The sequence below is a fragment of the Micromys minutus genome (assembly GCF_963924665.1).
Source record: "Micromys minutus genome assembly, chromosome: 3".
Lineage (NCBI taxonomy): Eukaryota > Metazoa > Chordata > Mammalia > Rodentia > Muridae > Micromys > Micromys minutus.
Genome location: NC_137972.1, coordinates 80,393,038 through 80,418,444, shown reverse-complemented (window position 1 = coordinate 80,418,444; position 25,407 = coordinate 80,393,038). Strand labels below are relative to the sequence as shown.

The 25,407-nt window shown below is 51.3% G+C and overlaps 1 protein-coding gene across 1 annotated transcript; it reads left to right on the top strand.

Annotated features, from left to right (window-relative positions):
• RHCG (Rh family C glycoprotein) lies at window positions 1-21,280 on the top strand (the record flags this gene model as incomplete). The annotated part of the gene is made up of 10 exons (XM_080914597.1): window positions 1-187; window positions 9,012-9,198; window positions 12,614-12,764; window positions 14,506-14,653; window positions 15,418-15,584; window positions 16,299-16,436; window positions 16,652-16,788; window positions 17,032-17,156; window positions 17,323-17,396; window positions 21,101-21,280. 10 exons carry the CDS (start codon window positions 1-3, stop codon window positions 21,278-21,280), a joined length of 1,494 nt encoding a protein of 497 aa, XP_080770723.1.
• Between the last annotated feature and the right edge of the window lie 4,127 nt (window positions 21,281-25,407).

Sequence of the window (25,407 nt, the reverse complement as noted above, 5' to 3'; positions counted from 1 at the left end):
ATGGCCTGGAACACCAACCTCCGGTGGCGGCTGCCCATTACCTGCCTGATCCTGCAGGTGACCATGGTAGTTCTCTTCGGCGTGTTCGTGCGCTACGACATCCAGGCCGATGCTCACTGGTGGCTGGAGAAGAAGCGCAAGAACATCTCCAGCGATGTGGAAAACGAGTTTTACTATCGCTACCCGAGTAAGTCTTAAAAGCCGCAGGCTCACCTGAAGAGTTTCCGATGTTGGGCGCTGCCTGAATTCCACCCCCCCCCCCAATTTGGTCTGTCTCTGGTCCCAGGGTAGGTAGGTTCTGCACCAGGGCAGTCACCTGCATCAGCCAGTTACTGGAGAATCGGTCAGATGTGCTCACACGTTGAAAGTCTGATAGAGGCACTCACCTGAAAGAAATGGGACGTCTTTGTTATTGTTGTTTGGTTAGTTTGAGTTGTGTATTTTCTCTCCCTCCCCTCCCCATCTGTCCCAGACATCAGATGCCTCCTGTGTCCCCTCTCTGTCCTACTTGGTGTCCTCAAAAGCCAGAATCCCACCTTTACCACCCAACTAGCAGGTGACCTGGCTCCCACACACCTCAGATACAGATAGATCTGATGTCAGGGATCACAAGGATGGCATGATAGTTAGCCTCTACTTCTGATACAGAGACTGGAGTGTGAGACCATAGGTCCCATACAGAGGCTGGAGTGTGAGACCATAGGTCCCATTCAGTGACTGGAGTGTGAGACCATAGGTCCTGTACAGAGACTGGAGTGTGAGACCATAGGTCCCATACAGAGACTGGAGTGTGAGACCATAGGTCCCATACAGAGGATGGAGTGTGAGACCATAGGTCCTGTACAGAGGCTGGAGTGTGAGACCATAGGTCCCATACAGAGGCTGGAGTGTGAGACCATAGGTCCCATACAGAGGCTGGTGTTGAGCCATGAGGTCCCAAAGTTTGGAGAAAATAGCCAGTGGACATCCTTTCTTTTCCTGGGATTTTCTGCATCCATGATGCTATGACTAAGAATATAGCTGTAGGGTAGAGAGATGGCTCAACAGTTAAGAACACTGGCTACTTTCCCAGAAGACTGGGGATTGATTCCTAGCACTTAAGTGGTTGCTCACAGTCATCTATAAGTCCAGTTCCAGGGAATCCGATGACCTCCCCTGCTCTTCCCGGGCACCAGGCAAACATGCAGCACACTGTCAGGTACTCAGACAAAACACTCCAGCAGGCTTAAGAAAGAAGACGAAGAGGAATGTGGCCCTGAAAGGACAAACCTCTTTGCTATAGTGCTCTGCTGCTTTGGGGTGGGTGATGTCAACCAAGATGAACCCTATTTTCCTTCTCTATGGGGTGATGGTAGGGCCCACCTCACAGGAGGGGTGTGAGGCACAGTGCTGGGAAGAATCCTCGCTCTGTAACAAAGCAATCACAAGAGCACTAGGCACAGGCCCCTTAAGCATCTCTGAGATCTTGGGAGTAGCCCAAGGTCACTCCGGGCAGCCTAACCTTGGACTCTCAGCCCAGGACTCAGCCACTGCCCTTGTGTTTTCTGAGTTTCCACTCTGTCCACCGGCAGCCAATGACAATTCTTCTAAAGTTAGTGCTCATGTGCTCCTGAGCCATTGGTTTTTGAGGGAACCCCTAAGGTTTTCCCTCCAGCAGCTAATTATATCGACCTTTGTTCCTTCTGTGGCTTTGTGTGCTCAGCAGCAGGGCATTCTCTATTTCTGGAAATAAAGGGGGCCCCGCTTCAGGGCTGTGTGTTTCCAAAGAGGTCTCTGTATCTGTGGCTTCAGAATCCACAGTGCAAATCCTCTCTTCATATTGCCAAACTTTCCTCTTCCTGGTGGCAAATTAGCAAGCAAATGGGGAAGCAGGCAAACTCAGGATTCATCCTTGACATCTCTAGCTGTTTTTGTTTACGTCTGGGCTCCAGAGCTAGCCCCACAGGGAAGAGCAAGCCTTGCGTGGGTGTTTATAACTCTTATCTTTCCATCAAGACCCCACCATGGAAAAATATAAAACCTCATGCCCCTTAAGAAGGGATGTAGTTTTCAGTCTCCCCAACTACTATTCTCTCCCTGCACACTTAGCCACCTGTCTTTTCCATCGATCCATTAATATTTCTTGACGTGACCAAGGGATGCTGGCAGCAATAAGTCAGGACCAAGACATAAACCCTGACCATCCCAGTGAATCAAGGGTTTCTGATCACTCTGAACTAACAAGTTGTACTCCCAGGTCTCTGGTCCTCAAGGATTCCCAGATTTATTGGGAACAAAACTCTGTATCTCATACCACCCAAGGCCAATGGTACTGATGCTGGTGCCCTGAGCAGGCAGTCAGTCTGACAATGGGAAGTACTGGTTGCTGTGGAGGGAGCAGAGCAGCCAAGGGACCTCTGGAAGGGAAGTCTGGGAAGTGGGGTAAGAGGCTCAGAATGGCCAAAGAGAAGGGGTCTACGAGAGAAGAAAGGGCATGCTCTCGTCTCTGAGAGCCCTAACCACCAAGGATGCCTCCCAGTTGCCCTGGTCACTAACTCCAAGAGATATGGGGGAGCGCTTGTGTGGAAGCGAGAAGTGGGAGGTCACCTTGGCCTCGGTGTTCGTTGGTAAGGACAAAGTACTGTGGTGCCAGAAGTGCCTCCAGCCAAGCGTGGGGTCTTTCCTTGATCATCACTACCATCCCTAACGGTAGGCATTGCTACTCCTTATACCCATTTCACAGATGAGAAAAATAAACCCATGTACCAGACATGGTGTCTCACACAGGTCACCCAAGAAACCAGGAGCCAGGGAGCCATCCTGGGGTCTGGGCCCACCCTCCTGGGTGACTCCTTGTCCCCACATCCCATCCTTCACCTCTCCCCAGCACCATTCTTTGAGCTCCCTTTATCATGGTAACTGTAGTTAGGTGCTAAGGAGCATGAAACTTCCTAGCCAGGTGGGTCTCCAGGCCCTGGTTTTGGCATGATCAGGTAGTTCCCAAGGGTGTGGGACAGGGCAGGCTCCTGTGGCGCTCTTAGTTCTTGGCTTGCAGCCATCAGCACCTATGCAGGGTGAGCTGTGGGGCCTCATTCCTACCTATGGGATTAGGGGAGCCTGCTGGGCATCTCTGGTTTCCAGAGCCTGCCAGTAAAAGGACTCAAAGGGGCCTGGAATCAGCATCCCTGGCCACAGCCCCTCATAGACAACAGACACAGAGCTAGCTCTGAACATACCCTGATGCCCTTGGGGAACCACGGTGCCAGGGCAGCTGCTGGATGCAAAGCCTCTTCCTAGCTGGTGTAGCAGTCTCAGCGACCATGGGCTGTGGCTGCAGAAGCTGGCCTGAGGAGGGCCACCAAGTCCTGACCCTAGACGCTACCTGGGGACACCAAGAGAGGGTACAGACATGTTTTAGGAGAAGGTCTGGACCAGAGAATGCTCAGATTTCAAACAACTAAGGGTCTGTTTACTGAGGCCAAAGCCTCCAGAGTTGCCTGGTCCTCTAGGGGCTTGTACCTCAGACTCAGTTCCACCCCATTAGGACAGGTTTAACCAGAACAAGTGGCAAGCATAGCCTTGTAGGGAAATATCTGGGTCAAATCTATCTATCGCTTGATGCCCTAACCCATAGCCTCAGTCTGTCCCTCTGTAGAGTGGGGCTATGCTGTCTAGAGTATCTAAGGGGATTCCAGGCTTTTAGGATGTGGCTTCCTAGTACACACTGTCATGGGGCTCCAGGGAGGAGACAACACACTGTGGCGTTGAAGTGGAGGCCCAGCATCTGGCCAGAGATGTGGCTGAGAAGTGTGTCCCCGGGACTAGTTAGAACCATCGTAGGCTTCATGCTCCTTTGTGCTCTTTCTTAGCTGCTATGTGCTGCCTGCCTGCTGTGAGGCAGGAAATGTACTCTCTTCATTCCACACTGGAAGAAAATGTGGATCGGGGAGCCCAGTGCTGTGGCAGGTCTCTGGTGGAGGGAGAAGTAGGCAGCCGCCAACAGATGCCTAAGAAAGCAGGCAGCTGGTAGGTGGAATGATTCTGTAGGTAAAAGCATTTGGGGCACAGGCCCAACCAAGAAACTTGAGTGTGGTCCCTGTAACCCTCAATGGAAGGAGAGAACCAACTTCCAAATGTTGTCACCTGACCTCGGCACAGCACTTACACACAGTCACCACATTCATTGTTTCTGTCCTCGCTGCCGTTGTCAACATCCCACAAAACAAAAGAGGCCTGGCTGCTTACATAACTAGAGGTGCGGATGGGGCTTCAGCAAATCACCCAAGTGGGAAACTTTACTATCAACTTTGGTTGAACACTTTCTGGCTCGGGGAGGGGATGCCACACAGAAAGGACGGACGGATGGGGGTGGGGAGTGCTGGGGTTCTCACCTGCGGAGTTAGAGGAGCTGGACTGACTGGCCCTGGGAGAATGGAAACAGCTATGTGGTAGCGCCCTCTGGTGGAAGTTAATATGGTTGGCCGATAGTGTGCAGCGCTGCCTCATTAGACCTTGAGAGTCTCCCCAAACTGGGAAGAAGGGCCAAGGGCCAACTAACACTTAGCTGTAGGAAGTCACCTGCATCTGACCACACTTGGCAGAGAAAAAGAGAGATGCCTGCTTGTATATGAGCAACAGCCTATACCAGGTCTTCGATGGGGTTCCCTCATTAAAAGCACCCCACAGAACCTCCTGGGCTAGCTTTCTGTAGAGTGGAGAGGGCATGCCATTGGCGAAAGCCATGCAGGCCAAATTTCCACACAATTACTACCTGAACCTCCAGTTAGCACTGAACCTTATGGAACAGGATTTGATGTGTGGATGGTTTCAATGCTAACTCAGGACCAACTTGGAAGAGAAAGAGGAAGGAAACGTGCCCCAGGAGGGAAAGCTACATCTCTAGAGAGGGACAGAGTAGGCCAGGGCACCCAAGGGACTATGGTAAGAAGGGACAGATGGGGCAGAAAGACAGAAGCCAAGATTTCTCATGCCTGGGACACAGGAAGACCAAGGCAGCTTCAGTGCATGTAGTGCCCCCTGGTGACCTCCTCCTCCACCTCCTCCTCCTCCTCCTCCTCCTCCATGGCTGCTCTGTGACATCGGGATCTGGATCCCTAACCCCCACCCCCATTCTTAAAAGGCCGGGGATCTGACAGGACATTTTCTTCCCGAGGCCTTCCCAAGCCGAGTTCCCTTACTTCCCCTCCATCCAAGGCACACTAGTACTTGGTGGGTTTCTCTCTTCATCTCCACACCCCGGCTTGAAGGCTGCAGGGCAGTTGGCAGTCTCTCAGGCTTCAGGCCCTGTCTCCTCTGTGGCTGGTTGTCTTTGGCTCACCACAGCCAGGCCTTCTTACCCAGCACGTAACCTTCCACAGCTTGCCTCTTCAGTCTCTCTACACCCTGTCTTCATGCTACTGAGCTCTCCGCCCTGCTCGGGAGACGGTCTGTCACCTGAACATGCCTCGTCTCCTTCACAGAACTCTTCTAGTCTGTCATTTGTCTGTTCTTCCCAGAATAACCACAAGATCTTGGGGCAGTTCGCATACATTCGCCCCATTTTCTCTACAACAGCTGGCAGCTTGGTAAGGCACGGCACAGGGTCACACACGGGGTACCCCTACGTTTAGAAACCCAAGCCAGGATGTGTTCTGCAGAGCTGAACAAGCCTGCAAAAACAACCTTGAAGCAGACAGCAGACGCAGAGAAGACAGCGCGCCACCCTGTGGACAGGGTGGAAAGTGTCAGCTTTTCTTTATCCATTTGTGCTCCTGCCGTTGATGAGCTGAGAGACTGTTACTTCTGTTCAGCTCCTGCTGGCCCAGAGCTCTGTAGCCATGGCTTAGGCCTCAGGGAAGCCTGGGGCAGGGTGGTTGGGGAAGAAAGAGAGAGACATTAGGACAGATAGGAGAGGTCAAGGTCAAGGATAATGCAGCAAAGACGTGGTTCACCAGTCCCTTGCCTGACTGTAGGGGCTCCAGGGCTTGTCAGCCATTGTGGGTGGGCCTCAGGCCTGCGTACTGTAAAATCTCCCTGATGTTCTTTGACTGTGCCCAACTAATTACAAAATAAAAGTAGTGAGGATATACTGATTTGTTTTTGTTTTTGTTTGTTTGCTTGTTTAAGTATAAGTACAACATAATTTGCATGTATGGGAGTGAGGCAGGGGATTGACTCTTGTATGTCTGTTTATCACTTGCATGCATAATGTCTGCAGAGACCAGAGGATGCAGATTTCTGGAAAATTACCGCCAGTAAGCCGTACTCTTTTTTTTTTTTTTTTTTTTTTTTAGGGGGTGGGGTATTGAGACAGGGTTTCTCTGTTTAGTCCTGGCTGTTCTGGAACTCTGTAGATCAGGTCAGCCTCATTCTCAAGAGACCCGCCTGCCTCTGTCTTCCAAGTGCTGGGATTAAAGGGATGTAGCACCACTGCCTACCAAAGGTTTCTTTGATGGGGGAGGAAATGGGGGTGCTTCAAGACAGGGTTTCTATGTGTAGCCTTGCTATCCTGGAACTCACGCTGTAGACAAGACTAGCCTCAAACTCTGAGATCCGCCTGCCTCTGCCTCATGCACATGCTGGGACTACATGTGCCTGCACGGGCCTTCTATGCTGTACTCTTGCAAATATCACAGAGGCCCCACCTTGGTACTCTCCTAGGTGCTAAGAATATATCCTGGTGAACAACACGGGTATGGTTCACGTTCCTAGAGCTGTATAGTCTAGTAGATTAAAAAATAAGTAAACATCAGCTTCCAGTTGTAATGGAACTGAGAAGTGAGAAGGACATGAGGGGACCACAAAGGGACACCCAGCCTTAAAGTAGCTGGGTGGTCACAGCTGGGTCTAGTAGTTGTAAACCTTTAATCCCAGCACTTGGGAGGAGGAAGTAAGGTGGTGAGTCCCATGACAGCCAAAGCTACACACTGATACCTTGTCAACAAAATAACGGTAGATGGTCAGAAGGCTTCTCTGTGAGGGGGTGTTGGGCTGGTATGTAGAGAGACTTTTGCTGGCCGCTCTGCAGTGGTCTTTTGATAAAGAGGGCACCACCGGGGCTGGAGAGATGGTTCAGCGGTTAAGAGTACTGGCTGCTCTTCTAGAGGGCCTGAGTTCAAATCCCAGCAACCACATGGTGGCTCACAACCATCTGTAACGGGATCCGATGCCCTCTTCTGGTGTGTCTGAAGACAGCGACGGTGTACTTATATATAATAAACAAATCTTTAAAAAGTAAGATAAACCGAATGTGAAAGCATATATTGAGTTGTTTTAAAAAAAGGGTGGGACAATGGGGACAATGCCCCTGCTGGGGGAAGTGCTGAGAATGAAAGGGAGGTGAGAGCAGGGCACACAGCGGGGAGGGTGGACACTGACACGGTGCACAGAAAGTGGGGGCCTTGTGTCCCCCCCAAGGCTGCCTGATCTTCCTCTTTTTCTTTGGTAATAATTTCAAATTTTCAAAAGCTGCTAAGGAAAAGTAGAGGGAAAACAGAGAGACACGGTAGGCTGTGTACATGGTAGGCTGTTTACACTTTAACTCGGTGCAGGCATTGTTCTGTCTCCAGCCACACACACACACACACACACACACACACACACGCACACGCACAATTTTACCCCATGGATCACTTACTTGGAGGGTCAGTAACATCCCTTATCCGCTGCCTTCCTTGAACACTCCAGCATCTTTCCTAAGAAAGAGACTACTCGCTTCCATAACAACAGCATCCAACGTCCTGCATCCATACGGGTGAGGTACCTTAGTCCACCCAATAACCTTTTCAGCTCTTTCCCGTACGATGTCCTCCAAATGCAGTGCAGACACAGGTTTGTGTAACTGGCATGTCTTTTGATCTGGAACATGAGAAACAAAAACAAAGCTTTTCTTGAGCACTACTGCTCTGTTGTACTTTTGAGACAAGGTTTCATTATGCATCATGGAGCTGGTCTCAGATATGCAATCCTCCTGCTCCAGTCTCTCAAGTACTGGGCTAAGGAGCAAGTGCCATTGTGCCCTGCCTCAGCCCCAAGCCCTTTAACAATAGGCTCCTCGTTTCTGTATCCAATTGTTCTCTTATTATTAACTCTGGCCCTGCAGTCTCAGGGAGAGCACCCTATGGGGGATATTAGGTGACACATCCTTTATAGGCTGTCCCATCTGGAGGCACACACTGCCCTTCTGCCACCGAAGGACATGTTAATTTTTATTTCCCCAGTCAATATGTAACCTAATTTTTCCTCCGTGCAATTACAATTGTTTGTTCCTCCCTTGAGACCAATGAGTCATTCATTGGCAGGATCTTTAAGACGGCGCAAAAAACCCTGCTCTTGTTGGAATTTCCCTCCGCATTTAGCAGCGCCCACTGAGCCGTCAGAGATCACTCTTCTGATCCTAACAGATCATAGGCAGGACCCTCAGCTATGGTAGGCAAGAGTCCTCGGCGCTGCCCTGCCCGTTATTTTTACATTTTTATTGCCAGCGTGGACCCATGAATTCCTGTATCTAAATGGTTGTAACTTATTATGAGAAACCATTATTTCGGTGCTTAAATTGCCCAGATGAGGCCAATGGGAGCCCTGCTGTCTGGCTCTTTGTATCCCACGCCATCCACAGTTTCTTTGTGTCTTATATTTCTGTTAGGTTTTCACTTGTCTCGGTTTGTTTGTTTGTTTTTAAGATTTATCTTATTTCTTTTATGAATATGAGTACCCTGTAGCTGTCTTCGGACACCCCAGAAGACGGCATCAGACCCCATTACAGATGGTTGTGCTGGGAATCGAACTCAGGACCTCTCTGGAAGAGCAGTCGGTGCTCTTAACCGCTGAGCCATCTATCTCTCCAGCCCTAGGTTTTGTTTTTTTAAAGACAGGCCCTCACTATGTAGCTCTGGCTGTTCTGGAATTCACTTTACAGACGCAGCAGACCCTGAATTTACAGAGACCCACCTGCCTCTGCCTCCCGAGTGATGGGATTAAAGAACCTTCTCTGCAGTTGAGACAGACGATGTTCAACCGTACTCTCCCGGCAGGCTTCCAGGATGTACACGCCATGGTCTTCGTGGGCTTCGGCTTCCTCATGACCTTCCTGCAGCGCTATGGATTCAGCGCTGTAGGCTTCAACTTCCTGTTGGCAGCTTTCGGCATCCAGTGGGCGCTGCTCATGCAGGGATGGTTCCATTTCTTTGAAGAAGGCCACATTGTCCTGGGCGTCGAGAAGTGAGCCCTGGGAGCAGTCAAGGGGCGGGCAGGCTATACTGGGCAGGGGTGGGGGGGTTGGTGGGGGGAGGAGGGCGGGGTCTGGTGGTGGGAGGGTGGGCCCTGGAGGTGGGCGGCGCAGGAGAACTGGGCTTTGGCTGGGGGTGGGGCCAACTTGATGAGGTCCCTGGAGGGTGGGCATGGCTCAAGCGGGGCGGGGTCTGGGCTGGGGCGGGGCCTGTGATAATAGGGACTGCTCTGTGGTTGGGTGGGCCAGAAAAACTGGATAAGGTTCACTCACCCAATGATAGTTGGGGTGCGGTGAGGGAGAGGAGTGGGAGAGGGAGGAAGGGAAGTGGGCGGAGACGGGGAGTGATGGAGACAAGGGTGGGCTCAGAGCAAGGTGTCTTGTCCTTCAGGATACCTTGGTCCGGTTGATGGACATCTGCAGTTGTGCTCCACGCACGCTGTTTTTCTCAACAACTCTCCAGGATGGAGGTTTTAGTATTATCGAGGTACTGTGGGAGAGTATCTCTCCCCATGATGGAGGATAATCCTTTCTACAGAAGAGGAAGGGCCCGAGCCCTTCTTCCCAACAATACAACCCCAGGAACTCAGTAGGCAGGGCCAGCTTCCTGAGCCAGTATCAGAAATGGGGAGCTCAACCAAATGGAGCCCTTGTCTCCTTGCACTCCGCTTCTTTGGGGCAGAATGAACCCTGAAAAGAACTGGAAGGGTGGTGTGTGTGTGTGTGTGTGTGTGTGTGTGTGTGTGTGTACTTGCGCGTATGCGCGTGTTTGGGGGTGGGTTGGGGGTGGCTCCTAGTTAAAACCTTCTGGACTGGCCTCAGGTCCCAAGGGTGAGGCACCAACCTCTTCTCCCACCTCCAGCCTTCTGAGTAACATCTGTGATAACTTCTCAGTTTGATGACTGTCACCAGCCCTTTCCGACCAGGTCCCTCACTCTCCTCTTTCATGGAGCTGCCTCCTCTGGGCCTCCCCAACCCACCACAGCACCAGTAACACTTTGGAAAAGAAATCTCCCCAGACCAGCTTGTCAAAAAACACCAGACAAAGCTGTTCTATCACACTATGGTGTCTGGAATCGTATGGCATCAAATAGTGGAGGGTATCTCCTGGTTGGGACTAAGTTTTAGGCTAAGGCAGGCTCTTCCCTGTGGAAGTTCAGATGGCCTTCCACTTAGGCATCCATAAGGGAAGTTTGGTTAAAGGTGGGGGAGGCACTGAAAAGTCTACAGAGGGAGGAGCAAACTGATACAGAGGACTTGCAACGGGCAAAGCTCCGCTGTGCAACCGGTAGGAGGAAGCATGTATTTGGGATCTTGATTCCGGGACCCCACCATGGCAGAGAGGCAGGGCAGCAGACAGGCTTGGCAGTAGGATCAGGAAACAGATCACAGCGTTGACTGCGAGCACAGAAGTAGGGTGAAAACCAAATACTCTCAGAGCCCACCCCATCTTCCTCCATTAGGCCACACCTTCTAACTTTCCCAAACACCACCAAAGACTGAGGGTCAATTGTTTAAATGAATGATTGGGGGTGGAGGTGGGGCGAGAGGCATTTCTCACTCAAACCACCAGATTTGTTGCCACAAGTAGAGTCCCAGCCAAGTGTTATCAGTCAGATGTTCGAAAATTAAAACACGTGTGAAAGATCAGTCACTCAAACCAGTTAATAATGACACACAAAAGAAGCAGACAAGACAATCAAATGAAACCTGTGACATGCATATCTCCCTGAAGTTCCAAGAGCACAAGAGATCCTCTATACCATAGAGGCAAAGCAAACAACCCCGTTATCCATCTGATTCGCCTCTGGTACAAAGGCTATGGCACGTGGAAAAGTATACCATTAAAAAAAATATTCTCAAAGGAGTGGTTATAGATTCTGAGTTAGCAAGTTTGAGGCGAGCTACTGATTCAGCAAGCTGGTCACTTGATAAATAGAGTTTGGGCAAATTGGCTTTGTGGAATTAGACTCCAGCTACTGGCCTGGAGCCGATGTCTGGAGTCTAAGGCGGGGGTGGACATGTCCCCAGACCTCACATTGTAGGTCCAGAGGTGAGTATTTATAGCTGACATCTGCCCAGGCTCTGCAGTTTTCCTCTGTGGGCTCTCAGGCCTTCCTGAGAGCCCTAAAATGGGGTGTCAGATCCACCTCCCAGGTGTTAATGGACAGAAGCCTGGGCTTTTTGTTCCCATACTTTCTCTGTCTTAAAGGGCACCTCCATTGGTTGACTCTTTGGGATGGAACTGGGCAAGTCTCTGGTCTTCGCTGAACCTTCTTATCATAGCTGTGAAAAGCAGATGATGAGAGAACCCACATTTTGTACTTGGGGGGGGATGGCACAAGAGGACATGTGACTAGCACTCAGTAGCCCACCACCCTTCCAGCCAGACCCTGTGGGCACAGTGGTGAACGAGGCTGACAGCAGAGGAACGTTCTGTGAGGAATGTCCTTCCCTTGTTCCACAATCGGACCCTCGGTTAAATCGTTTCACTGTGAATCTGTGTGTTATGCGTACCCCTGAACACAAGGAGCATCCCTCCATGTTCAACAGCCTTGAGGAATTAACTCTTCTTTCCTTACACCCACCCCACTGACAACTTCTATCTGAAGACCCACACTGGCAGTCTGTTTGAGAATGCAGGCTAGCTAGCCTCGCTGCTGGCAGGGGACAATCATTCAGGCAAAGCAAGGTGGACAGAAGCAGGTGGAAGTTTTGTGTGGCAGATGTCCACCTCTCTGTGATCTCTCTGCTGGGGTGGCTGGACCGGTTCCATTCAGAATCAAGGGGAGCCTGTGTGCTTCCTTTTCTCTTGGTTTTTCTTTCTGTGGGCCTTCCTTATGCCCCCTCATTACACCCAGTACCAATATAGATTTTTACTTCCAGTGGGAAGGTCCCTCTGTCTCTTCTGTGGGCACTGACCCTTGTGGGTAAAGTGACAGGAAGGACTCAGTAGTCAAACCCCAGAAGGCCATGCATGGTAGTAGGGATAGGTGAGTCTGGATTGAGCACTCATGGTCCAGAGCAAAGGCCACACTGGAGGGACTGGGAAAGGCCTTTGGCAAGTAGAGGCAATAAGAGGAAATTCTGGGGAAAGGCAAGCAGAAGTCAGGGGGCAGGGTTGTACCCCAAAATACAGGGCTTGCTCAACAACACTATCTAGACCACTTGGTTTCCTGAACATAATCTGTCCACCAGGCACAACAAAGCTGTCAAGGGAAGGCATAGCTCCCACTGTCACTGTGCTGGGTCCTATGCATGAACGGCTCTAACTATGATGGGTTCATTATCACAGACAGTGAAACTGAGGCTCAGAAAGGTTAAGCCACACAGCCCACAGAGGACCAAAGGCTTGGTGCGTCATTTCTGGTTATAGCTGCAGCTCCTCCCTGGTCTGTTTGTCTACAGCCTCATTCAAGCTGACTTCTGTGTGGCATCTACCTGTGTGGCCTTTGGGGCAGTTTTAGGCAAGATCAGCCCAATGCAACTGCTTTTTATGACCTTCTTCCAAGTGACTCTCTTCGCCGTGAATGAGTTCATCCTCCTGAACCTGATAGAGGTGAGCGGAGTTCAGAAAGGGTATGGGGGACAAAGAGGGATACCGGAAGAGAGGTCTGTGGTTACGTACAACTTATCAAGTCATTAAGTGTCCTGCATCATGGCTTCTTCATCTACAACTTAGGAATCAAGATGCCTCCCAAGGGGAAATCACTGTCTATCCAACATCTCTGCCCAGCATCTGGGCAGAACAGGTTTTCTTCAAGTCATCTTCACGCTTGACTCTGTTCTCCTCTAAGTCGCCGGAAGCCAGAGCAGGCTCTTCCCCAGGGAGAGGACCACACTCTTGATTAAGGGCTGCCAGTGATGTTCACATCACCTAGAGTAATATCTCACTTGGCTGAAGGCTCTGCAAATTCTGGCTCTAGCCTTTCCTTCTCTCCCCACTCCCACCCCCCAGCAAAGCTCAGACTCTGCTCTGTCACCACTGCATGTCCCTTATGTCCCCAACTGCATAGAGCTTGATCCAGTCAAGGATGTAGCCTTACTGTCTTCTCAGCCCGGAGCAGACATCTTTATTCTTTTCGTGATCCACATTTCCATTCGAATGTCACTTCAGAGAGGCCCTGCTGGCTTTCCTCCCTGTTGTTGCTCCTTGGCCCTCACTCTTGAATTGCCTCATATGGCTCTTACGTGGCTTTTCTGTCTTCTTTATAGCACTTGGGGGCCCTGTTGATAAGGGTAGGATGTTTGCCTGGATGCTTTCTGACCTCACACCTGGCCAGTGTATCACACACACTCAGATTTCAGAGTTGCTTCTTGACTGAGCTATGCTGCAGGCTATAGGCACAGGGGAACAGGCTGTGCCGAGACAGCATTTTACAAGTCAGAGAGGAGTCCGAGCATAGGGCACTAAACATACCCTGTGTTAAAGACTGAGCTCCGAGGACAGGCAAGCCAGCAGAGAGCAACACAATTAGCCTTTTTGTTGAGGGGCTTCCCACAGGCAGGCACTTAAAACCAGGAGCCCACCAGGAGAGGTAACCAAGCCAAGAGAAGGACACGGGAGAGGGGCCAAGGCATTTTGTTGTCTGGCCAGCAGCCTGAGCACAGGTTCCTCTCTGCTCAATCGGTTGCTGTGGGAAGCAGCTTAGTTAGGGTTTCTGTCGCCGTGATGAAACACCATGGCTCAAAGCAGTGTAGGGGGAGGAAGAGGTTTGCTTTGCTTACACTTCCACCCGAAGATCCGTTATCTAAGGAGGTCTTGGCAGGGACCTGGAGGCAGGAACTGAAGCAGAGGCCTTAGAGGAGTGCTGCTTACTGGCTTGTTTCTCATGGCTTGCTTCTTATACAACTCAGAACCACCTACCCAAGGTTGGCACCACCCCCAGTGATCTGGGCCCTCCCACATTAAGAAAATGCTCTACAGGGCTGCCTATAGATCAATTAGATGGAAGTATATTTTCTCAGCGGAAGGTCCCTCTTCCCAGATTTGACTCTAGCTTATGTTAAATTGACAAAACAAACAAAAACTGACCAACCAAACACACACACACACACACACACACACACACACACACACACACACAGAGAGAGAGAGAGAGAGAGAGAGAGAGAGAGAGAGAGAGAGACAGACAGACAGACAGAGAGAGGGCTGAGGGGGTAATAGGTCAGGGAACTAGGCTCTGTTCTGAGGAAGAGTCAGGGAGAGCTAAGCATGTGAGCACATGTGTGAGGTGGGTAGTACTATGAGGAAGGAGGGAGAAAGAGGGCCTGGCCCTGACAGGCCCCTTGCACTCCAGGCAAAGGATGCAGGGGGCTCTATGACCATCCACACATTTGGCGCCTACTTTGGGCTCACAGTGACCTGGATCCTCTACCGAAAAAACCTGGAGCAGAGCAAGCAGAGACAGAGTTCAGTGTACCATTCGGACCTTTTCGCCATGATTGGTGAGAACTAACAACTGTCATGTTGGTGAGATGTTCCATGTCGGTGAGGGCCACTGTAGAGGGTTGCCATATTGGTGAGGGCTGTCACCTGTAGATGGGACTGCTATGACCGGTCAGAACTGCTACAAATGGGTAAGGACAGCTATGAATAGTTGAAAGATGGCCATCACGAGTGAGGAAGGGACACTCATCATGGTGGGTAAGGACCACTATGATCGAAGGAGGACAACCGTGAAGGTGGGAAGGTCTGCTGTGATGAGTGAGGATTGTCACGATCACCCATGAGCTCCAAAGAACCAGTGGGTGACTCTTGGAATTGGAAGAAGAACATCCTATATGTTCCCTAGACTTCCCCCAAGACAGAGTGGAAGCCAAGAACTGGCCCACTTGGTCCCCGGGCTGGGCCAAGGTTTGCATTCCAATTCCTTATGTCCCTTCATTCCAGAGAACACACACTGTCATTCAGACCCAGCCCTTCCTTCCATCACCCCATGGACTGAGAGATGGTTCTGCCACCAGCTAGTCTGTCTACAGAGGGGACAGGCTCTCCCCAAGAGGGAGCTTTGTAAAGTGGTGTGGGAGGCCAAGAGAGAGATAGGTGAATTAGGCCAGGGGGGCTTCTGGGAGGAGCACCAGTGAGAGGAATGCTAAGAGGCCAGGAGCAGGTTCTCTGGAGCTAAAAAGCAGTGCCTCTATTTGGGTGTATGAACCCCGCCTAACACCTCCTCTCCTGGCCCCTGGCCTGTGTCTATTCTCTGACCCAGGTACCCTCTTCCTGTGGATATACTGGCCCAGCTTTAATTCAGCCGGTTCCCTCCACGGAGATGCCCAACACCGAGCAGCCCTCAACACCTACCTCTCCTTGGCCGCCAGTGTGCTAACCACAGTGGCTGTGTCCAGTATCATACACAAGAAGGGCAAGTTGGATATGGTAAGCAGGGGCCTTCGGGAGGAGACATTTCTCCTACTGCCCTGCTCATACCTCACTGTGGCAGGCAGCTTCTAGATTGGCACACCCGAACCTGGGTGCTCAGGGTGGGCCGTCCCTGCCAAATGTTTTTTTTTTTTTTTTTTTTTGTCCTTCCCACGGCCGGAAATGCTATTAACCAGTGCCAGCTGAGTGTCACATCAGGCCTGCCTAGCAGAGTTGCCGGTGGGTGGCGGGGGTGGGGGGGCTGTCCCCTCTGCCAGGTCTTCATCCTCCTGACACCACTGGCCTTCTTGGGCTTTTATAAAGCAGTCCCAGCCCACACACTCAGAGGAGTCAGCAGCACAGCGCCTGCCACAGCTGACAAAGAAAATTAGTAGCAGCTGGGCATGCATGTGGCCCACACACACCTTCTGTACTGTGCACTCCGATATGCTGTTGGCCCCCAGGTAGACATGGAGAAGGGGGGGTTATGCCCATGGGTTTTAGGGCCCATGGGTTTGTCCAGCAGCGCACTGACTCATGGACACAGAACCTGCTGGAGGTTGTAGGTGGCTCACTTGCAAAGCTGGGACCAAGGCTAACCCCCCTCTGCTTGCTCCTGGCTTGCTGAATCTGAGTTGTTCCCAGCTGCCAACTTTGCCCCGGTGTGTGAGCACACAGGCCGTGCTCTTCGAATGGAACTGAGAGTTTGCACACGTTGCCTACCCTGCCCAGGTGCACATCCAGAATGCCACGCTTGCAGGTGGGGTGGGTGTGGGCACAGCTGCAGAGATGATGCTCACACCTTACGGCGCCCTCATCGTGGGTTTCTTCTGTGGCATCTTCTCCACCCTAGGATTTGCCTACCTATCGGTGAGGACCCTCAACCTGGAGCTAGGGACGGTGTGTGTGTGTGTGTGTGTGTGTGTGTGTGTGTGTGTGTGTGTGTGTAGGGGGAGGGTTATGTTCCTGATAATAAGGAGACACAGTGGGAGGGGGATGGGGCTTAGGGAACCCTGTGTTTGATGGCCTCCCCATGCCCCTGCCACAGCCACAGCCTGAGCGGTGCCATCCTCCCCTCCCCCTAGCCATTCCTGGAGTCCCGCCTCCGCATCCAGGACACATGTGGCATTCACAACCTGCACGGCATCCCCGGCATCATAGGTGGCATTGTGGGTGCTGTGACAGCGGCCTACTCCTCCCCCAATGTGTACGAAGAGCCAGGGTAAGTGTGGTGGAGGTGGGAGGGTAGGTTTCCCTCTTTCCTTCTCGATTCCTTCTTCCTCCTCTTCGTTTTTCCACTCTAGGCCACTCACGGGCCCCTCTCCCCGCCCTCAGACCCGGCATGAGAGTGAAAGGAAAGAACCATCTGGTCAGGAAGGCCTAGGATTTCAGGAGCACATCTGTCGGGTTGCAGTAATCATGGCCTCTCCATGGGGTCCTCACTTGCTTCCTGTCTGTACCCCAGGATAGCCCATTCCTTTGGCTTCGGGGATTATAAGGTGGACTGGACCAAGAGACTGCAGGGCAGGTCCCAGATATTTGGCCTCCTCCTGAGCTTGGCCATGGCCCTGGTGGGCGGCATCATTGTGGGTAAGGCTGGACCAGAAAAGGCGGGGTCTTGGTGGGAGACTGAGCGGGGGACCCAGGAGCATGTCTTAAGGGTGGAACTGGGAAGGAGGGGGTCCGGCTAAGGGGGGAAGTTGGGGTGAGCTAAGGGTGTTTTCTGACCACTGTATCCATCCTCCAATCTCTTTAGGATTCATTTTGAAATTACCGTTTTGGGGCCAAGCTGCAGATGAAAACTGCTTTGAGGACTCCGTCTACTGGGAGGTGAGCTCCAGAGGCCTGTCTGTCTGCACGAGGGTGGCTGTGCCCTCTCAGCTTGCCTTCACCTACTATGACATCCATGTCGGGGTACGGTTTCACCTGCAAACTGAAGACTTTTTCCCTACCCTCCTTTCTTTCCCTCTGGACCCCAAAGGGCTTTGTATACCTTCCTTTGTACACACTCTGGGAGCGGCACCCCAGGAGCAGCATGCCCTGGGGCTTGCTTGGGTCTGGAAGCTTAGCCAGCTGAATTCTAGTAAACGTCCAAAGTCTGTTCCAAACACTAGCAGCCCGAGTGTCACCTTTTAATCCTAGCCCAGGGAGAAGGGCTGAGGCAAGAGGACCAGAGGCTCAAAGTCATTCTTAGACGCACAGCGCATTTGGTAATGGTATATTCGACTACCCAGAAGTATCAAGAACCTTCCGAGTGATTCTGATGAAAGCCCCACCCAAGAACCTCTATGTTAGGCTGCTGGCTCTTTACCCTTTCTGGCATCTGAGAGTCACCTGGGAAGCCTCTAGAGCAGTGGTTCTCAACCTGTGGGTGTGGAGCACAACTCCTTCAGGGGCCGAATGACCCCAGTCAGGGGTCGCATATCAGATATCCTCCTATATATCAGATATTTACATTATGACTCGTATCAGCAGCAAAATTACATTTATGAAGTAGCAACAAAAATAATTTTATGGCTGGGGGTCAGCACAATTCTGAGGAACAAGTACTAAAGGGCCCCAGAGCATTAGGAAGGTCGAGAACTATATATAGTACCAGAGCTTCTCAGAGCTCCCAGTCAGCTGCCTGGGTCCCACTGGTGTGGTGGCGCAGGGCTGGGACGCGAGAATATCTTGTAAAGCTCCGCAGGTAATTCTGAGACTCGTCTTTGTGAGAGAATCGGGGGTGGTGCCCAACCCCAGACTCCATAACGATTACCTTAAAAACTGCCACTTGATGCCCACCGATGGGAAGGGCTGGGACTTTGTGGATGGACAAGCTCCTAGAGGCTTCTTCCTCAGCAGCAGAATTCCACCACATTCCACCACTTTTAGTCAGTACAAAACCCAAGCTGAGAGGTGTTCCAGGAAATAAAATAACAGAACACAGAAGAACTCTCTCACTGTTTCTCTATATTTCTATATGTCTGTCTGTCTGCTTGTCTGTCTTTCTGTCTCACACACTCACTTTTCTCTCTCCCACTGTGTTGTGTGTGCACATAAGTGTGTGTACGTGGGCACACACGTGCCACAGCACATATGTGAAGGTCAGAGGCCAGGAATTGAACTCGGATCATCAAGCTTGACAGCAATGACTTTCCCCACTGGGTCATCATGTTAGCCCAGAACTCATTATTGTTATTTCAAGCTCGATTTGGGCCTCCTGTGGCATCGGATCTTTCTCTTCAGAACCCACCATTGCAGGTGTTTACCTGATGCTTTCATTATGAGAAGGAAACAGACAGACAGAGAGACATACGTACAGACAGAGACGGACAGAGAAAACCAGAGGATGAATTGTGGCAGCCAGCTCTATCTCCTTCCATCCTATGGGTTCTGGGGATGGAACTTGGGTCACTAGCCTGGTGGCAAGAGCCTTTACCCACTGAGCCATCTCGTTGCCCTAATCTGCTTATTTTAAATTCAAAATTGCTAAAAGCTCATTACAAAAACTCTGGAATTAGAGAAACCTGTCTAGAAATATAATTACAGGAACGAAGAGTGTGGCTCAGTGGTAGAGCACAAGTCACAAAGCACAGGGTTCACGCTTACAACACATACACACACTCTCACATACTCATACTCACACATTCTTACACACAGACACACACAGACTCACACATACACAAACACAATCACATGCTGATACATACTCACACTATCACACACAGACACACTCACACGCTGATACACACTCACACATACTCATGCACACTCACACACATTGTCACACACAGACACACAGTCACACACTCACATACTCATGCACACTCACACACACAAATACACACAGATACCCACACTGACACACATGGATACACACACATACAGACACACACACATACACAGAGACACACTTACATACACACAGTCACACACTCACACATACTCATGCACACTCACACACACAGACACACACACACTGACACACATGGATACACACACATACAGACACACACACATACACAGAGACACACTTACATACACACAGTCACACACTCACACATACTCATGCACACTCACACACACAGACACACACACACTGACACACATGGATACACACACATACAAACACACATTCACACACAGACACACACTCACATACACACCCTCCTTGAAGCAACACTAATACTTTTAGTATGTTCCCTCTCGTTCATTTTTCTCTGTGTAGGTTTTTTTATGCGCAGTTGAGATTTGATTATTCATCTTGCTCTTTCTCTCTTCCTATCTGGCATACAGATTGCCCTGTGCTGTTACATTTTTAATAGACTTTTCTTCTTGAGCATGACTGTTTTCATCCTATCTTTAAAGTCTACAGAAACATAATTTGAGACACCACAATTAGAAACACTTGAACATAATACTAATAAAACGGACCCAAAATCTCCAAGCATAAAGTTGCCTTTATCTACCTACCTACTTATTTGCTGTCTATCTGTTTGTCTATCTATCTATCTACCTACCTACCTGTCTGTCTGTCTATCTATCTACCTACCTACCTATCTCTATCATCTATCTATCCATCCATCCATCCATCTATCTATCTATCTATCTATCTATCTATCTATCTATCTATCTATCTAATCTATCTATCCTCTACTTATCTATTTATCTAACATGTATCATCATTATCTGCCGTCTATAATTATCTATCTTATGTATGTGTCTGAGTGTATATCCATGCATGCTCATACAGACATGTATGTACCTGTGTACATCTACCCTCTATCACTCTCTGCCTATTCCTTTGAAGCAGGATCTCTCTCTGAACCTGAAACTCACATTTTCACAGCTAGGCTGGAAGCCAGCAAGGCCTAGTGGTCCTCCTGTCTCCACTCCTCTTGGAACTGGGGTCACTGGCCTGTGGCAGATCCCTGGCTTGTTACATGGTGCTGGGACAGAACTCCAATTCTTCATTATTATACAGCAAGTGATCTTAGCTACTGAGACATCCCTCCAGCCCATCCTGATTTGTTCTGACATTTGTAACCAATGCCAAGTCCAGCTACATATTTCAGCAGCACTACATCGGGGGATCATCTAAATTGCTGGATGTGAAAGCTGTCCCTGCACTCCTGGGTGGACTGAGCTGCCTCACGCATGTTTCACCTCTTAGGTCCATTTCCAGTCTTTGCATCCTCTTGTTGTACTTTTGGATGTGGCTGAAGTTCTCACATGCCAGACTTGCTCATCTTTCAAAAATGGGCACCACCTCCCCAAGCCTTTAAGCTGTTTATCTGAGTCCAGAATGCAGTCTGAACTCTTGTGTCGTCCTGTGCTTATACCCAGATGCTGTTCTTGTGGCAGGGACCCTGCTTGGTTCTTGCTGTGCCAATCTTGACAGTGCCAAGGCAAGCTATCAGGAAAGTTCATAGCATGCAGTCTTCAAGATGCCCACAAGGTGGCGCTCACCGCACAGCATTTGCAGCCTTTGGCTCTCCCCAACACTAGTCCAGTATTCCACTGGACCTGGAAGTAGCTTTCTCTTTTCACAGGTTCATGAAGAGGTGAACACTATCTACATGCCCGAGGACCACACTCACAAACATTCTACTCTGGTACCCGCACTGCCCTTAGTACTTCCAGCAGCTTCAGGATCAATGGTTCCTCCAGTCCCTCCGACACCTCCAGTATCACTAGCAAGTCCAGTACCTTCAGCATCCTTCGTACACTAAACTCCCAGGGCAGGTGAGAAGCAGGTAAGCCTTATCTGTGGGGACGGTGATCTGGTTCTCTCAACAGGGGCCCAGGTCTCAAAGCCAGATGCCATGGCTAGGAAACACACGGCAGGCATGAAGAAATGGAGGTGTGAGCTGGGGTGGAATAGGCAGGCTAGGTTGGAAGAACATATAGAAAGAGACCCAGGGACACACTTGGCTTTTTGACTGCTGCTGCTTGACTTGGGGAGTCTCTTCAGCCTAGAGATCAAGCTTTGGTTTCCTCATCTATGATCGGGCTTTACATGGTTTGATCAGGCTAGACCACCCCTCCTCCTTTCCTCTGTAGTGCACAACATATTTATGGGGTGCTGTAATATCTACCCAAACCATCAAACTTCCGGGAAGCAGGGTAGTTATTTACCTCTTGTTCACATCCCAGGCTAGCCTGGAACTAATTATCCCCCTGCCTCAGCCAAATGGTGGGATCACAGATGGGTGCCGCCGCCACCTACCATCCCCATCCCCTCTTAAAGACGGGACCTCAGATATCCCAGACTGGGTTTGAATTCACTAAGTAGCCGAGGATGCCCTTGAACTACTGATCATCCTGTCTTACCTCCCAAGTGCTGGAATTACAGGTGTGTACCACTAAACCCAGTTTATAAAATGTCGGTCTTCAAACTCAGGCCTTTGTGCGTGCTAGGCGAGCATTCTACCAGCCGAGATACATCACAGCCCCCTCTCTTTCTTTCTAAAAGACGAAAAAATTAAGGGACAGTATCTTCAAGCCACGTGGCTACCAAGTGAGGGGAAGGGGGCCTTTCAAGGTCATTGATCATATAAGCATTTGGTGCCCTTAGAGACCAGAGCTTGGAAGTAGTTGGGTCTAGGGTAAAAAGCAGGAGAGGTTTTAGGGAGGACCAAAGCCAGACTGTGGCCATTGATGCCAGTGCCAAACTCATCCAGTATAGGTGCCAGGAGCCTGCGCAGCTGCAGCCATGGTAGGGACATACTTTCCCTCTCTCCCTGCAGGCTCCCCAAGATTGTCCCCAAGCTCTGGAAAGAGCTGGGGCTGGCATAGCTGGGAACTCTGGAGCACGGCAGCTGAAAGGCCCACTGGCCTGGCTTTAGCACCTCCTACACCCTCTTCATCCCAGGGTGCTGAGGATGGCGATTCCTACAAAGTGAGCTCCAAGCCAGGGTCAGCTGCAGAAGGCCTGCCCCCGCCTGGGGTCATGATGCTCATATCCCGTGGAAAGCAGCATGAAGAGATGAGGCTGGGGGTGGGATGGAGGTGTGGAGTGGGAGGGTGGGCTTGGACCCCCAGGGTACTCCTTCTTGGACTCTGCCTGTTCCCTAATATACCTCCCATGTTTCCAGGTACCCAAGACCCCTCTATTTTGTGTAGTAAATAAATGTCATTGATGCTCTTTGTAGACTGGGAGTGAATGTTCTGGTGGGACCTCTGTGAGCTATACAGACCCAGAGGACCTGGCCTCCTGCCTAGTCCTGACCCTTGCACAAAGAACTTTCTTTCTACAAGCCTGGGAGGCCCAAGAGCTCAGTCCTAGACTGCATTCTTTCCCTCAAGCCACCCCTCTTTCCTTAGGGTGCACACTGGTGAGAAAGCCACCGGTGCACTACCCTGCTCTGAGTACGTTCCAGCAGGCTGGGAGTAAGGAGGGAAGGTTCCCCTCCCAGTTGGCTTCAATAACCCACCCCCTCCTCTGCCAGTCCAGCCTCACTCCTGCCGTACAGGCAAGGGGTGGGGGGTTTCAGGTCCTTACATTCCCAGGCGTGGAAAGGACAGGTAAACTATGACGGGTCTGTTTGGAGAGGCGGTCTGTGACTAGCCGGTAACCTGGTGAGATTCCGGAGGATAACTAGGAGTTACCAGAAGCGGAACAAAGGGTTAGCACAGGTGAACTCGTGGACCGGAATCGGGATAAGGAGTTTGCCTTTAGCTAGATGAAGGGAGGGAAAAGGCTAGAGAGCAAGGAAACCAAGGTCTTTTGTGGATCCAAGGTTCGTGGGAAGGAAGGGGTAAAGAGAGGAAGGGGATGGTCTCTCCTGCCTCCCGCCTCCCCGCCTCCCTGGCAATTCACACACTCCCACACATACACGCGCGCACGCACACTCAGGGCTTCGTTCCCCTTTGCAGAGCAGGGGGAGGGGGAGGAGAGAAGGAGGAAGCTGAAGTGCCACCTATTCATGTTCCGCGATGTAACACCCCTTATTTTCCATGCTGGGTAAAGACAAAAACCCTTTACAACCTGTTTCTGGAACTTGTCAGCAGCTGCCAAGAGGAGCATGTTAATTAAACGTCGGCAAAGATGGAAGCCGGAGGCCCCGGCTCTAATTGGACAGTTTGCTTCACCGGATTGAAAAACATTGTGACAAAGGAGGAGGTGCGCGGCGGCTCGGCAGGGGGACAGGGTGGCGGGGGAGGGGGCGGCGGCTTTGATTCCAGCTGATCAGCCCGGCCCCTCCCCCACGGCCGCGCGGTTCCGCCCAGCGGGTCCCTGCAGGGCCAGGGCGGGTGCAGGGGCGGGGTGTGGGAGGGGCGCAGGTGGTGAGGTATAGAGGCGGAGTCTGGGAGGGGACAAAAATAGGGTGCAGGTGGTGGGGTGCAGGGGTGAGGTGTGAGAGGGCTCAAGGGACCAATTTGGGGGTCTGGGAGGGGCAGCGCAGATGGAGGGGTGCAGGGAGCGGGGAAGAGTATCTGCGAAGAATACAGGGGCAGGATCCACCAGGGGTTCAAGAGGCGAGGTGCCTTTGGAATGGAGGCTGCGTGATTCTCCAGAGGGCCACACCTCGGGTCTCTCAAACTGATAAAAACCAATGGTGGGCCAGGTTTGAAGGAGCTGCAGTGTGACACTCTCCCCACGACCCCCTGATCACAGGACTTGGGCACCTAGGACAGCGACTGACAGCCTTCTGCCCTTGGGCATCATGGAGGCTTCCTTGGAAGCCGTGCCCAGCCCCTTTTGGGAGCGAGCTGGGTAGAGGTTGCCTTAACGTGCTGTGACCAGGAATGGAGTGTCACAGCGCTGGGGGCTAGGGCATTGTACCAGAAAATTGGACTGTAAAAGTTCCCAGGGAGCTTTCACGTCCACCAGGGCCGGGGACCGCATTGCCCTGACAATGTCCCATGGACGCGCTGCAAATTCCCTCCCTGTGACCTTTGCCTGCTAAGCTGGGTGCCTTGCTGAAGACCTCCCTCGCCCACCCAGTCGCTTAACTTTCCAGCAACCCCCAGAGAGGGGAAACTGAGTCTCAGCAGTAACACCCTACTCAAGATCACTGTGATGGAGTAGGGAGAAGGGGTCTCACTACATGGTTCAGATTAGCCTGGAATTCCATATCTAGCCTGCCCCCATCTCCTAAGAATGAGTGTTCTTAAAGACAGCCTGGCGTGAGACGTGGGTCTCTGATTCTGGGGCCTGCCCCAGGCCGATTGTGTTCCAGGATCTGACTCCTGACCCAGCCTTCAGTCCACACCTTTTCCAGAATGGTCTGAACTGTGTGGAGTTCTACAGGCCACTGCTGTTCTTCTTGGGCTTCTGGGCTGGGGTTCCTCAAGGCTGGTTTGCAGCAAGCTGAAGGTCACCCTGGAGAGTCTCACACACATCCAAGAGAAGGGGTGCTTAGCTGTGGTAGGGAAACACTTGGGTAGGAGCCAGGCTGAGGCTGGTGACCGGGCAGCAGCAAGGATGGGAAAAGGCACCATTGTCACTGGGCCAAGGGAATTAAGAGCTCCCACTTGGGTATGGATTGCTGGGACCATTCACTGCTGAGTTCCCAAGCCAGGGGCTGGAGCAGCCTGCTCTGTGTCCAGATTGCCTGCTGAGCCTAATCCCCTGGGAGCCAGGCCCTGGAGCCCAGGCAAAGCTGCTGGGGAAACAGTCTACCCTTGTTGGGGTCCTGCAGCCTGGTCCTGGGTGCTAAAGAGGCCACCTGGAGGAGGGGTGGGTGGATGATGAGGACTTATCCCTGGAGGAGTATGCACAGATGTTCTGGCCTGGGTATAGTACATATGTAGGATGCTTTAAAAATAGGCAGCCTAATATATCAGTGTGTGTGTGTGTGTGTGTGTGTGTGTGTGTGTGTGTGTGTGTGTACTTGAGGGCTGATCGAGCAGG